The sequence below is a fragment of the Phodopus roborovskii genome, unplaced genomic scaffold, assembly GCF_943737965.1.
Source record: "Phodopus roborovskii unplaced genomic scaffold, PHOROB, whole genome shotgun sequence".
Taxonomy (NCBI): domain Eukaryota; kingdom Metazoa; phylum Chordata; class Mammalia; order Rodentia; family Cricetidae; genus Phodopus; species Phodopus roborovskii.
This window is the reverse complement of record NW_026126517.1, coordinates 4,082,058-4,097,908: the sequence shown is the minus strand read 5'-3', so window position 1 is coordinate 4,097,908 and position 15,851 is coordinate 4,082,058. Positions and strand designations below refer to the sequence as shown.

At 43.2% G+C, this 15,851-nt stretch overlaps 1 protein-coding gene across 1 annotated transcript in view; it reads left to right on the top strand.

Moving 5' to 3' along the window:
• Window positions 1-1,950: 1,950 nt before the first annotated feature.
• Dpy19l1 (dpy-19 like C-mannosyltransferase 1) overlaps window positions 1,951-15,851 on the top strand; it is a 93,775-nt gene continuing 79,874 nt past the window's right edge. The window contains exon 1 of the mRNA XM_051196896.1: window positions 1,951-2,338. Within this exon, the coding sequence (XP_051052853.1) occupies window positions 2,047-2,338 (292 nt within the window). The 5' untranslated portion in view covers window positions 1,951-2,046. The remainder of the gene's footprint in view (window positions 2,339-15,851) is intronic.

Genomic DNA, 15,851 nt, shown 5'->3' with positions numbered 1-15,851 from the left:
AATTCCCCAATTGCTTGCACAATGTCCTTGTTTGAGGTTTCTCAAGGGTTTCTCATTAGAGAAGAGGAACTAAGATCTGCTCCAGCCTTAAATGGTCCTCTTTCAGTGGAGCAACTTTTCAGTCAAGTTCTGAGCTTGGGTTCTTGTGGCAGTTGAGAATGAGTGGGAAAAAGAGTAGGTTTCTTCCAGAAACTCAAACCATGTAGAGAAGGTGCAAGAGCTAGGGTATCTTGTTATAAACAATTGTTCCATTATGCTATTTCCTGTACTCATTCATTCATTTATTCAACAAGAAAATCATCTGATAGAATGGTTGCAGCTAAAGGGAAGGGTTTTTTCCCTTCCCCCACCAGTATTCTTAGGAAGCAAGCATGGAAGCACACAGAAACTGTTTTCTTTTTGTACATGTTTTGTTTAATTTTTTTCTCTATTTTGATCATATTCCCCCTCCCACTTATTCATCCAATTTCTTTGCCCCACTCTTAATACAAAACACGGAAGCACAAAAAATGGAGACTAGAACAAGCAAAACACCAATATGACAAAAAAAAGCAAAACAATTTGAAACTAAACCCCCTAAAAACAACCATAGCGTTTGTTTTCAGTTGGCCAACTACTCCAGGGTATGAGGCCTGCCCTGGAGTGACACTTCTTTGGTGAAACTGATTGAGAAGCAGTCCTTAAACCCTCCACATCTGAGAGACAAACAATCCAATAGTGTAGCTCCATCAGCTTTCAAATTAATAAATACACTAGCGATAACGTTATTATTATTGTCCTTGACAGACACTGAGTAAAGTTATAAACTCAATGTCAACTCTAGATATAACTTAGGTCAACTGGATATCTTGCCTTTTGTATGTCACTGTCAATCATTTTATTTACAGAAGTGTCTTAAACAGTTGTTCCTTGTTTGAATACATAATTTAATATTCAAAATCAGGAAACCTACAAATTGTAATATTGCGCTAAGTCCTTTAACAAAATCCATTCTTTTTGCCTGAGTTAATGAATTCTGATATTAATAAAGTCGTAAACAAGAGAAGCCACAGCTACCTGAAACCCCCGTAATTACAGCGGAGAAAAGCGGAACCATGTGCCCTAATTTCTAAAATCCAGACTTCTTGGAACAAGCTCACTTGGAAAGGAGCCAAGAAATGAGTCTCTCCACTGCAATTTTCCACATCTTCCTGCAAATAGCACTGGGTTGAAGGTAAGGAAGGTTAACTTGGAATATATTCGGTCTTTTTCGTTCTTTTTTTTCCCTTTAAACTTTCCCTGGGATTCTTCATTTACTCCTACTTTTGCTATGAGAAAATTCGTTTTCAAGCCTCTCATTTTAGCAGTTATCATACTTTCTAGTAAAGAAGATAGGCTACACCAGTTCCTTTTCACTTATGGCTTTAGTTTGGATTCTGATCTAGGGTATCAGTTTACACTCCCACACCAACTCATCGAATTTGAATCTTGCCTCCGGCCCCATTTTCTTATCCTTGAACCAGAGATCTTGCTGGGAGGCCACACTTTACCCCGTTAGTTTCCCGCACAAGCCTAATGCACAGAACTCCGGAGAAGACGCTCTGAGCCCTTCCGTGGCCACCGGGTTCGCTCACCGCGAAACATAGAGCCACGCGGCCTCAGAGCGCGACCGCCTGTCCCCCGAGGGCTCACGGCCGCTTCCGGGAGGTCGTCCCCACCGCTTCCCCGGCCGCCGGCCCCGCCCCACTCGCAGCCCGCGCGTGCGCGCTTGCCGCCCGGAACGCGCCTGGGCGCGCGCGCTGGAGGGGCGGGGCCGCGCCGCTCTCAGGTTGTCCCCGCCCCCGCCCCGCGGCGTTCCGTTGTCGCCGTGGCAACCCGAGAGCGGCAACGGCGGAGGCGCGCGAGTCCGGCGCCGCCTCCCGGCCGCCCAGCAGCAGGCAGCGGCTCCCCGGCCCGCGCTGTCCCCGCCTCCCGGCCCGCCCTCGCCGGCCAGAGTGAGCGACCGCCAGTCCGCAGATCCCGGCTGCCGTCCGGGCGCGCGCAGTTAGCGGGAGCGACTATGCCAAGATGGTCCTGCAGGCGCGGAACAAGCACCGGGACGCGGCTTCCAGGCCGCCCCGGCTGGCCCGCGCATCACCACCGCCTCTGAGCGGGGCATCCGAGGTGGGCACCGGGGAGCCGGGACCGGAGCGCGCGCCGCCGTCGCCGGGGCGCAGAGGCGCGGCGAGCAGGAAGGGGCCCCGCGCCGAGACTGCTGCTCCCGCCCCGGACGGCCTCGCGGGCCGCCTGGCGGCCGGGCTGCGCTGGGCGCTGGGCCTGCGGCGCGGGCGCGGCCGGACCTGGAGCACGCTGCTGCTAGGTGAGCCAGTTAGCAGCCCTCTCCGACTTTTCCCGGGACGCCCCTGCTTCCTCCTGTTCCTCCCCGCTTCTTCCGGGGGCCCAATTCCGCTCACCCTCCGCCCCGCCGTCAGCCCGGGCGTTTAAATATTTGTCCCGGAGATCATCAGCTGCTCGGCTGACGACGAGCGGTCCGGTCCGCGCGGAGCAGACCTGGCTTATGCCTGCAACGACAGTCCACTCTTTGCAGCTGGCTTGACCGTTATCTCAGAGGATGGCTTGCTTAGGGATGGGAGCGATTCTTGGAGCTCGAAATACTCAGGTTCCTGTCTTAGAAAGTTGAAAGTTGCCAAACTTATAATTAAATTTTAGCGTGCTTTTTTTCTTTTTGGCCGCAAACACTGAGGGTGGCACTTCTTGGTTCTTTCCAGGTTGTGTTGTGTTTTGGATGCCCAAGCTTTTACCTTTCCTGCTGGCACTTCTCTTCCTTCTTCCATGCACCAGATGGATGGGTTGTAAATGTGTGCCTAAAAGAAATAAAGTTGAAGCATTCACGTGTGGACCGCCTTCGGATTCATTGTCTTATTGACTTTGTCCGATAAGGCAAGTTTATAGAAGTTTGGATTAGCAGGCCTGTGATGTTACCAAGTCCCTCATTAAGATCCTGTAATATTTTTTTTTTTTTTTTGCCACAGTGGATTTTTTTGGCTATTATTTAGTTACTGGTGATATTTTGATACTATGTTTTCACTGTTCCGTAATGACCTTTATGTGTTTGGGGTGCTTTGAGCCTGGAATTTGTGGTTAGATGCACTAGTCAGCAAAATCAGCCTTTTTGTGGGGGATAGTCTCCACTTCAGCTGCTTAGTTACCAAAAGCCAGTCATGATTATGTGTTTGTGGGTTCAAGAAGACTGGCATTGTTACAAGGATATTTTCTCTTTTTATAGTTGGGCCAAGATTAGGCAAATTCATTATTTTCTTCATGTTCCCATCAGTAGCTAGCCTGAGAACCTGGTTAGTGTACAGGTTAAATTCACCTTGGGGAGGCAGCATGGTACAGTGGATGAGGTTAAAGGCATTCAGAGCTAGTGCACTGTGCTGGAGTTTGGTTTAAACCTCACCCCTCGAGGGGCTTCTCTTTTACATGGGATTATCCTGTGCCCTACTTACTCAGGGATGTCCTGAGGAGAAAAAAAAAATTACGTGGGTGATGCATGTTTGTGCCTGAATGAAGCATTTAACAGTATCAGTTCCTATTGTAAAAACAAATGCATAATCTTGATTTTAGATCCCATGACAGAATAGATCTCTAGCTTTCCTGAATGGCTAGTATAGACAGCAGTTGTAGTAAAGTCATGGATGTATTGCTCTTATTTCAGGGAGAGACAGTAATAGATTTTAAATGATATTGCTTTTTTTTTTCATTTTTTACAGTGAATTTCCTTTGGGTTTTCTTACACTGGAATGCTTGTATTTGGATTTAGTAATGCCCTTGCAGAAATATAGTTTTGTTTCATATACATTTCTTTTGATTTGCTCTTTTTGATACTGTAAGCAGAAGTATAGTGAACATGTCGGACCATCGTCTTAGGCTTTCCCTGGACAGAGGTCACCAGGCTTGTGGAGTTTGGAGGTACACCACAGTCTTTGTCCTCTTGCTTGACCCTCTGTTGTGAGGCCACAAAGCACTTGGAGAGAAGGTTCTTTTGAGTAGTGAGACCTGGTATGCTGTGCTTGGTTCAGCTCTGGCCCTGTACCCTCAAGACTTGTATCAATAGTGACTCCTTTCTAGCACCATGTTCCCAGAGTATCAGAACTACACTTGTCCTGCAGAAGGGTTCCAGTAGTTTCCATGTCTTTCAAAACCTCCACAGAGTGATGAAAGTTGTATTTCAGTGTGGAACTTTCAAATGTCTCCTTGGTCTTCCATGTTGAGAGAGGCATTGCGTAGTTGCTAGTTGCCCGAATTAATTGTAGTTGCTCAGCTCTATCAACTACTGATTAGACTATGACAAAGTAGCTTTATTCCTGTTTAAGAATAAATATGCTAACTTGAAACTCCATGATAGTGGCACATGTTAGAATTGGTTTGAGTTCTTCTTCATGTGTGCTGGGCACTGATAAATCACTTACCAAGGTTGCTCTTCCCATGTTGGGCAGTGATGAGCTTTAGTAAGAAGGTATGCTTTTCTTATATATGGAACTTACTATTTATCCAATGGTGACAAAGAGGTCTCCAAATGTATATTGTTAGAAGTCTCAATCCAGTTGCTCCTAACTACGGAGGCATCGGTGGAGGGAGAACCTGAAAATGTTTTTCAAACTTTCCTCATAATGTACATTTAATAATATACATTGCCTCTAACCTGCTTCCACCTCAGAGAGTGCATCCTAGTATCGCGGTAAATAAGGATCAGGATAAACAAATAGGCCGAATAGATGTTTATTCTGGGAGAAATAACTTACAACCTAGACAGATGAACACCAGGAAATTCAACCCGATCCTCTCCTGTCCGAGTCACGCCAGAAAGAGAGAGCGCCTTTCCTGGCCCCCTCCGACCTCCTACCACAGGTCACTCCGCCCATGGCTCCACCCCCAATGGGCGTGGTCAGTGCCACAGAACTATCTCACTACATCCTAGTACATACATGTGTCTGCATAGATTTCCGTGTTCAGGCAGGAAGCATTAATAATTGAGCTATTTTCAGAGTTATGAACAGTTTTGAGAAACCAAAAAAGCTATTACATCAGTGAGGTACACTGACCAGTAGGAATGTATGTACTCATGGGGGAAATGTGAGCCTTGGAAAACTAAGGCTTTCTCAGGAGGTGTGCTCAGCTATGCTGAGGTGCAAAGTAGCCCAATAGGAGCTACCTAGTCTTCACACTCCAGGCTCCTGCTTGTAGTGCTGTTCATTCCCATATCTATTGAAATGACCTACAGAGCCAACCTCCTGGGACTGGATTCAAGGTAGAGAAAAGTGGAGAGTGGACACCAACTACTAGCAAAGATCAGTCAATACTGCCTTTCAGTAAGTTTTTTTTTTAACCCCCCTGTCAATACTGCCTTTCTGTAAGTTTTTTTTAACCCCCCTTTCCCTCTGTGCTGGCTAATTTTTATTGTCAATTTGACAATTTGACACTAGAATTACCAGGGAAGAGAGTCTTAGGAATTATTTAGATCAGTTGACTGATATAAGAAGATATAAGATATAAGAAGACCCAGCCAGTTGTGGGCTGTACCATTTCATCCCCTAGGCAGGCAGGTATCCTGAATAGTCTAATGGTGGAGAAAGCTGGTGAGAACAAGCAAGTGAAGATGAATCCTTGTGTTCATTCTCTCTCTGCTCTTGACAGTGAGCGCAACACTTTGCGTTCTTGAGTTGACTTCTTGGCAGTAATGGGCTATAGACTGGCGTTTGAAGCCACATTGGCTGCTCCCTCCCCTATGGTACTACTTGTCAGGGTATTTTATAACAGAAAGAGAAATGAAACAAGGACTTCCTTATTCTTTCCTGCCTTTCTTCCCAAGCCTGCTGCAAACTGGTCAGGTTTCTGAGCCATATATTTAGTTTTTGTTTGTTTGTTTTTTGAGACAGGATTTCTCTGTGGCTTTGGAGGCTGTCCTGGAACTCTCTCTTGTAGACCAGGCTGGTGTCGAACTCACAGAGATCCACTTGCCTGTGCCTCCCAAGTGGTGGGATTAAAGGTGTGCGCCACTACTCACATATTTAGCTTTTTGACATTTGGTTTGAACCTGTGGAAGATGAGAGATCTGAATTATAACAACAGTTCTTAGCTCAAGCCATACACTGGTAATATCTGAAAACTTAAAAACATCATGTGAACCACAGATTACACTGCTTCCTTGTGTATCTAGGGCTGGGGATATGGCAGGAGGGAAGCATATTGGAGGAAGTGAATTTTAAATGCTTATTTGTTTTTGGTTTGGTGCTGGGGATTGACTCCAGGACTTCATGAATGCAAGAAAAGTCCTGTACCAACCACTGAGCTTTCTAGAAACAGATTGGCATCACTCAGAAATGGAATTCCATCATTGCTGAAACTGTAAATTTAAACCCCTCCTCTTATTTAATTTTTTTTTCTATTTACTGTGTGTGTGTGTGTGTGTGTGTGTGTGTGTGTGTGCAAGTACGCACATGCCCACTCATGTGCCACATTGCATGTGTGTCAGAGGAAGAATTTCAGGAATCATTTCTTTCCTACTCTGTAGGCTAGAACTAGGTTGTCAGGCTTCATGGTAGGCACTTTTACCCACTGAGCCTGCTACTCTGCTCTATCCACTTTCTTGACATGGGCACATGAATTGTTCAGTTGCTATAGTTCTTAATCCTTATTGTTTCCTCAAAACTGGAGCAACAGTTGCCACCTGCTTGATACAGCTGCATCCTTCTTACATCCACCTGTGTCCTGCCCATTATCAAAAGAAGGAAGAAAGTTCTGGTAGTTGGCCAGGGCTCATGTTTCAGGGGTGAAAGTGAGAAATATTAAAGATATTAAAAAGGTATTGTGGTGAGAAAGAATGGCCCCCCCATAGGCACATATTTTTAAATACAAATGTGTGTGTGTCTTTGGGGAGGGGTGCTCCTTGGGAGCTCTTAGATGTGGCCTTCTTGGAGGAAGTATGGCACTGGGGGTGAGCTTTGGGGTTTCAAAAACTCTAGCCTGGTCTTTTTCTTCCTGCTGCCTGTGGATCCCGTAGAACTCTCAGCTCCTTCTCCAGCATCATGTCAACCTATGTGGTGACATGCTTCTGGTCATGCTGATAATGGGCTAACTTTGGGAAACTGTAAGCCAGCCCCAATAAGATGCTTTCCTTTATAATCATATTTCTGAAATGGTCATGCTGTCTCTTCACAGCAATAGAACAGTGACTAAGACAAAAAGTTATGTCACTCTTCTGTGGCAATTGTAACCTATTTGAGCTTCATGATGTTTTCAGTGGGACTATCCTGTGTTTTGAGAGACTGTTGTGTGCCTTGCAGGGAGTCCCAGGCTTCTACCTCCTAGAATCTAGTAGCATTTCCCCAGTGGTAGCAACCAGAATGCTTCCCAAATACCAGCAAGTGTAATTGGGGAGGCAAGCACCACATTGGGACTGCTATCATCAAGAGTATGGTTTATGAGAGCTTGTGACCACCAGGGACAGGGAGGAAGTCCGTGAAGGCAGAGTTGGTCCGGATACTGGGAACTGGAATGGGCCAGCAGGTGTGATGTGGAAGCAACCTGGTATTTCAGTGTTGGCCTGCATTGGAAGCCTGTTTCTACACTCCAAAGCTGTTTGTGTTCCCCAGTGTTTCCCATATTTCATTACCTTTAAAATCGGGATGGTGAATGACTTTGTTTAGAGTAAAAGAGTAGGTAAGGGCAGGCATTGGTGGTGCATGCCTTTAATCCTAGTACTCAGAAGGCAGAGGCAGATCTCAGTAAGTGCAAGGCCAACCTGGTCTACAAAGCAAGGTTCAGGACAGCCAAGGCTACACAGAGAAACTCTGTTTTGAAAAACAAAAACAACAACAAAAAGTAAGTGCGATAATACATATAAAATAGTATGTCTGATTCCTGGTGCCTTTATATTGCTCAGTTTGAATGCCTGCTGTGCCAGGTGCATCCTGGGAAAAAGATGGACAAGAAAACTGTACTGCCTATGGAATTTGCATTCTGAAAGGAAGAAGAATAAGTATATAGTTAGTTACATTTTGTAGTAAATGAATTGGAAGAAAGGAAAGGGCTTCTGTGTTTGGGAAAATGAAGCAAAATGAACAAAGGAAATCCCCAAATCAGGGAGTATCCACTCTAGTAAAGCCAAGAAAGGCTCTAGGAAAGTGCAAGGCAATGCTGAGCAAGACAGTGGCATGTTTACATTTTAATTTTGGGAAATCTGTGTTTGGAAGATAGAGCAGGCCCTACCCCTGAGGTAGTGCTCTTCTGGAGCCAACGGGGCTGTTGGCATGATGAATAGAAGCATGGCTGTGGAGATGGTGAGGAGGGGGTAGAATTCAGATGGATTTTGGTAGAACTTGGTGTGAACTGGTCTTGGTGTGTGTGTGTGTGGGGGTGTGTGTATGTATGTATGTAACCCTGCCCTGCTTTGTATCCAATACTGCAGATGAACTCATTTAACCCAAGAGTTGGGCCTGGCCGTTAGCATTGTGATTACCGTATTTACTAGAAGGGGGATGTGAGCTACATAGGTGCTTAGTTATTTAACTTATGCAAGGTCACCCCTGGAATTTTTAAGGTCAGGATTTGAACTGAAGTCCCATGTCTTCTGAGTTCATGCTCTTAATTGCTATGTAGTGTTTGATCCCGTGAACGTGTAGCAAGAGGGCAAATGAGGACTCCCTGCCAGTCCTGAGAATCTCAGCAGTTTGTGAGCAGCACATCTTCTTTCTTGCGTCTTTCTTCAGAAGTAAGGAAAAGGGGAGCTTACATAGAGATAGCAGGGAGAAGACTGGAAAGCAAGCAGGTTAGTGGGTGGTCTGCATCAGGAGAGAAGCTGACTATGAATCCCAGGAGCATGGGCACCTCCTGTGCTCAAGCAGGCAAGCAGCTGTGAGAGCATGCTGTGTTAATTACCGGAATCCCATCAAAGCTGGAGAAATAGACAGAAATTTGGGGTTTTGAAGCCATTTTTTCCCCTTTCTAAAATAGATTTCTGGTTGTTAATTCTTAAAAATATTTATATCACCTAAATATGCTTTATTATTTAAAAGGTGCTCTAAGTATGACAGTTTCTCAAAGAAAGTGCTCATGAGTACCAAAGTTACATGCACTGAACCTCTTTTGTAAGTTTAAGGCTGTGTTCTTTGTGATTTGTTTTTTTGCCCAGAGTAGGACATTGGTAGATGAAATTTTAATTACACACACACACACACACACACAGAGCTCTTGCTAAAGTCTGGCCATTTAAAGTCCTATCATGCTAGATTATATTTATATCTCTTAATGAATATAAAGGTGTATTTCTGTCTCATGTGAGTTTAATGACATTTGTGTTTCATAGACTACAAAGCTTATTATTTATGTATTTGTTCTAGACTTCTGCTTGTGGCTTATCTTTTGCCGTTAGTTGTAATTTACCATTAGGACATTTCTAGGTTAGAATTGGTTAGTTTTTTTTTTTTTTTTAGTCCTTCCTTCCATTGCTTATTAGTAATCAAAACTAGTAAAAATCTCATCCATTTCTAGATCCACAGCTTTCATCCCATGAAGAAATCGCTCCACTGTGGGTGATCTTTTATAATCCAATCAAGAGTTATTTAGTAAGAGTATATTTTAAAAGTAGAAGTAATTTTGAGAATGCATCAGTCTACAACAGCTGTGGAACATGCTTTAAAAATACTTTTTATTTTCTCAGCATTATCATGATTGAATGAAAAAAGACATAAAAGGAGAACCTGACTGCTCTGAAGGAGTTTAGGATTTTATTATAGATATATGGGAGAACACAGGCAGAGGAAGAGACATCTGGGTGAATCCAGAGTGGACATGACCTGTAGACTGGACTGGGCCATGTGAGAAGAGGGGGCAGGGAGAGAGGGCAACCAGGAGCAGTGGCCATGAGGGCAAGAGGCGTTGGTAACAAAAATGACTGAGTTATATAAGGAAAAGCAGCTAAGGCAAGTGCAGCCCAGCTCTGGGCTGGAGAGTTCATGGTAGGAGATGGAATGTCCCAGCCAGGGTTTTATAATAATTCAAATCTGCCTAATTTTGTAACTGTCCCACCCTCATTCTCACTCATAGTAATCATGGCTATGGCCTTGTTAACAATCCTCATTGTCCTTCTGCTATTTTATTAGTTAAATGTTGTTTTTAGAAGACCTTGTGTTTTCGTTCCTCACTATCTTTGATGTCTATGGAAATGCCCTAGGTATATAGAACTTAAATGTTACTGTTGAGAATTTTACCAATGGGGACATCATTCTTGAATTCCTGGGATGAGGTTTGGGCTTGAAGCTAATCAGTCATGCTGGTCAAATTTTGGGCTTCAGATCTGAAGTCTTAGACAGCAGACAGAGGCACATCAGTGGGAGGAGGACCTCACATGTCCTGAGCCCAGTTACTTCTCTAGAGAGAACAGAAGTTTTTGTTTGTGTTCATTCTGAGACTCATTCTGGTTCTGCACCCTTCCACGTGAGCCCCCCACCTCGCCCTGGTCCTCATTTTGACTTCACAATTAATTTTTGAAAAATGAATAAGTTACGAATTAAAAAAATGATAGTTGGTTGTTTGGCAGTGATAAGATAGTGAATAATTATCATAATTTCTGAACCATTTAAGTTAAATGATAAGCTAGATCTTGTATTACCCAAGGGCAGTTTGCAATTGGAAGGGGTTTCATTATCTTAACATTAGAATGGTTTATCGGGAAGTAAGCTTGTTAAAAATGACTAAACACTCATAATCTTTCTGCCCCCTCCTCCCCTGTGATCCCTGATCCTTAGGTGAAGTAATTGTATTGTAGATGTATGTATATGTATCAGTTGGAGCTGGGCACTGGCTACATGGCCACTTGATATCTGCATTTGATTAGTTGTGATTTTCTGAAATGGTTTCCATCTGTTGCAAGGAAACATTTCTTTGATGATGGGTGAGGACTACATTTACCTCTGAGTATAAAAGAGTTGCTGCCGGTTTTCTTTCCCACCAGCTCCTGCTGCCTCGATACCCCAAATATGCACACAGACGCTATGCTGTAATAATTATTAAACTGTTGGCTGGTGCTAGGGCTTCTTATTGGCTAGCTCTATCTTAATTATTAACCCCTAACTACTAATCTGTGTGTTTCCATGTGATCTTGGCTTGCTGGAGAATACCCAGACCTGTTACTCCTTTGGCACCTACATGGCGACTGTTTTTGATGGGCTTTCTCTGTCTGCCTTTCTCAGAATTCTCATCCTGGCCCCGCCTTTCTTCCTGCCTTATTGTCCAGACAGTGTTTTAATCATCACTCAATAAGGGAAACATATATACAGAAGGACATCTCCCATCATGTAAAAATAGTTATTTAGAATATAGTTCAGGATTATGCTGATATAGTAAATGATGGTTGTAGGTTCCCCTTCAAGATCCATGACTTTGCTAGCCCTGGGAAGTTGGCTAGGTTTGTAGTGCCAGATGATTTCCTCTTGAGTGGGACTTAAATCCAATTAGCTGTTGTTTACCACCAAGATATTTGTGCCACTATTGATCGATATTGTGCTGTGCTAGTCATTGTCTTAGTTCAGAGGCATCATAGATAGGACTATTAGTTGCTTTCCTCTCTTGGAAGCTTGCATTGTGCCTTTGATATCATGAAAGTTAGTCCTCAGGAAGGAAGCTTTCAGATCAGAAGCATCTTGGATCCTCCATGTCTTATATCTTGTGTCTTGTGTATATGAACACTTATCCCTAACATCATATACATACAAGCAACTTTATGTGGACTAAGAAGGTTGTATTTATGTATTTAGAGGGGTGTGTGTGTGTGCGCGCGCGCGCATACATGCTCACATGCATGCCCATGCATGCCCACACACCTCTGTCTTTTTTTTATCTCTTCCGTACTGAAGAGACCTGGGTTCTATCTACACTTTCCCTACTGGATTTACCAGATTTTATAATTTCCTCCTATGTGCTCAGAAGCAGATTATTTGATTGCATACTTTATTTATTTGTTCTTAAAACAGTAAAATGCATTGTGTTTTGTCAAGGAGAAGGAAGTTACTTTGTGGAAATACCAATGTGGGTACTGTTTGATTTAGGAATATTTTTGTTCACATTGTATACAGCTATGACTTTTTTTTAATTAATTAATTTATTTATTTATTTTTGGGTTTTGAGGCAGGGTTTCTCTGTATTGTTTTGGAGGCTGTTCTGATACTCACTCTGTAGATCAGGCTGGCCTTGAACTCACAGAGATCCACCTGCCTCTGCCTCCCAACGGTTGGGATTAAAGGCATGTGCCACCAATGACTTTTAAAGGAAGATAGAATTCACTGCCTTTAAAATATGTCTTGTGTAATTAGGCACTGCCTACTCTAGTATTTGTACATAAATTCATATTTGCAATGTGTGCAAGCTGACTTGTATGTTTCTGTTAAGAACCCCAGTCCTGCTGTCTGTGGGGTGGTGGCATAGACTTTGTATGCTCTGTTGTTTTCATATATTCACTGTAGAACACATTATTTTGTCTTTAATACTGTCGTGATTTCTCAGACATTTCTTTGTATGACACTTCACTCTTGGTTGATGTGTTCAATGTTTTCATGTCTGAACTTGGAGTCAGGGAAGCCTCAGGTCTCTTGTAGGGTTTGCTGTATCCTTGCTATAAGAGACCTTGGGTCCCTTAGGGAAATAAAAGTCACTAGTTTTTTTGGGTCACTTTTGCCTAGTACCGATGAGCAGACATTAGGTAATATCATTATAATTAAGAGTATCTAAGTCTTTTCTTAGCTTTTGTCAATTTTTGCTTAATGCTAAATGTATTAGAAGATGAGAATTAACCACAGTCAATCATCAGCCTGTATCTTACTAGAAGTGGTTTCTTTAAATCAGGCTATGAGTTTTAAGAGCAGTTTTTGCTCCCCAATTTGAGACTAATATCTCTGTTAGTAAATTGAGCTTGTGTCTTCTTTCCCTATTAAGAATAAATATTCCCCCCAGTTCCAAAGAGGGACCAAATGAAAGGGACCAAACCTATCAAGGCTTTGAAGTTGTGGAGCAGGAAGATAAAAATGAAAATAGAAAATAGGCAGAAAATCACTGTTGCAGTCACTTCAGAGAGTATGAAGTCCCATGCTAGAGGTAACGGCTGTGGGTCATACATTAAGCCTGGGAATTGAGATAAGCAAACACCCCCTCACCTTATTGTATACTCTTTGCAAATGGGACTCGAGGCTAAATTAGTGATGTCTTAGAAAGCCCCAAAGTGTTTCTTCTTAGGAAAGGCTTTCTTAGAAGAAGGGAATTTGAATTTTAACTCTTCTTCTTTCTTAAATCTTATTTATGGCCCAATTTTTAAGTTCCTCACTCAGAATTACCCTTTGAATTTGTGTTTTCAGTTCCCAGTCCTGTTTTGTCACCACTCTCCAGGCCTCCGCATCTTATCTTAACGAATTGCCACCCTGTTCTCATCACTGGGTTTGCTATCATAACTGTGCCACTTCTCAAAGTGTGGACTGTTTGGTAATGATGTATGGCTTTGAGTCCCTGCACCTGTTGAATCTAGCATTCTAAGAGCTGGGCTCAAGAATGTTGTGATGTGGTGGTGTCCCTCTCCCGTGGCTGTGCTCCCACTCTACCTCCTTTGGCTGGGATGTGTGGCTATGGCCTGAGATTGAGCATGTGCACCTAGCTGCCAGGTAGTAAATCACTGCTGGCCTCCAGGATATGCAGAGTACTAAGGGTCCCCAGTACTCACAGTATATCTCATAAAGAGCACAAGACCTTTGCCCTAGTCATCCTGTGACAGTCAGCCTTGATCCCACTGTCAGTCACTTGGTATTGTTTGAATGTGAAGTGTCTCCCATTAGCTTATAGCTGAAACACTTCTTTACCTTTTGGTGGCTCTGTTTGGAGAGATTGCATTTCCCCCAGGCTGTGGGTCTAGCTAGAGGAAATGGCTCATTGGGGGGCGGGCCTTGAGCTTCATAGTCCCTGTGGTAGCCAGGTTCCAGTGGACTATCTTTACCTCCAGATTCCGGTCATGTAATTAGCTGCCTGAGGTGCTTGCTGTTACTGTCCCACCTTCCCACAGTGAAGGGCATCACCTCAGATCATGAACAAACATAAATGCTTCCTTCCTCAGGTTGCTCCTGGATACATTTAATCACAATGATGAGAAAAGGAACTGAATATGTTTAAATTCCTAGAATTTCTGACATGACTCTTGAGCTAATAATGTAAGTAGGACTTGTTAATAAAACAAATTAATTTTATTCAGTTATTTAGCTATTTTATTTATTTATATTATTTAGTTTATATGGTTATTTTATTTTTAATAAAAATGTCTAGTTTTATTTAGTTCCACTGAGGATTCAAAAGCAATACCGGGGTTTGGAGCATTGTGAGTCTCTGCTGCAGTGTTGTTGCTTTCTCACACATGCTTCTTTTCTGTGTTAATGAGCTCATTCCTTCCCAACCCTTCTTACATCGTGATGCACACAGAAATCGAGAGTACCATTCTGTACAGTGGGAGCGCATGTACAGTCCCTTTGAAGCCAAGATGCTCATCTGGAGGTGGTTGTCCCAAAGGACCCCAGCTCTTTTACTCTTGGCCCACCAGTTGGGAAGCTCTGATTGTTCTACACTCCTGATGTTTGTGCACATGTAAAAAGTGAGATATTAGTAAATGTTAGTGTGCTGCCTTTATTTGTCCAATTCCAAATAGTACTGGTGATGAGGATTCTTTTGTGGTGTTGGATCCAAGTCTACATTTAGCTTGACTGTATTTGTCATCTGGCTGTCTACTGTAAGTCTACTCTGTTAGGTCTCAAACTCAGGACAGATGGCATCTATTAACACATGAAAGTGATGCTGGCCCTCAGGCTCTCCCCATCACAACTGTCTGTTACAGAGTCATCCTGGCTGGCATACCTGTCCCCAAACCTTTCGAGCTCTTGAGCTTTATCTAGCTTCTTTGATTCCTATATAACCTGGCATTTTGGCTAGTCATCCTTTTGGTTTCTGATTCCTCACTTGGTCTCTTGGTTCCCACAGACTCCACCCCTAAACTTGTCTACTGGTGTCGTTCACTGTGGGCTCTTCCAGATGCCTCTGGCTGTTTCTCCCTTCTAGCTGTGATGGGACTTTCTCCTAATGTCCTAGGAGAACTGGTGTTCTCATTTTTCATGCTCATACTTGATCCCGCTTTACAGGGTCTTCCTTTAGTAAACCATGTTTCAAGAAGTTATGGATGCACCTTCTTAGATCCCTATCATTCTTAGTCTTCATTAGGTCTGTTTGAGTGCCTAATATGTTCACTCCTTCTAGAAACCTAAATCTTATCCCTTGAAGATTTTACCCTTGAGGAGTGACATTCTTGGCTTCTTGGATGTGTGTTCCTCATCTACAGTGTTTTTAGACATCCTTTGGCTCTGAAGCATTCGTAACTTAAAAGTCCCACTTTCCTTAAATTGGGTCTTAGGGAGTGTGTTTTCATTAGATTAGGACCCAGAATCTGGGTTTTGTTTTCTAGCAGAGGGAGAGGTTTGACTTCGAAGGATAGAAAACAAACAAACAAACAAAAATCCCCCACAGTCCTTGCCATTTAAGCCCCTAGCCTTTTAGGAGATGGCTGCTCAGTACAATCAAAAAGTGAAGGAAAAAAAAAAAAAGAAGTGAAGGATGTGTGGTGGGGATTGACCAGGAATAGTCAAGAGTATGTATTGTGGAATATTTAACAAATGTCTTACATTTGTTTATGCTTCATTTGTTTCATTATGTAAACATGTGTTGCTGGTTTACCTTGCCTGCCTTAAGGCACCTGACTGGTCTAATAAAAAGCTGAGTAGTCAATAGCTAGCTAG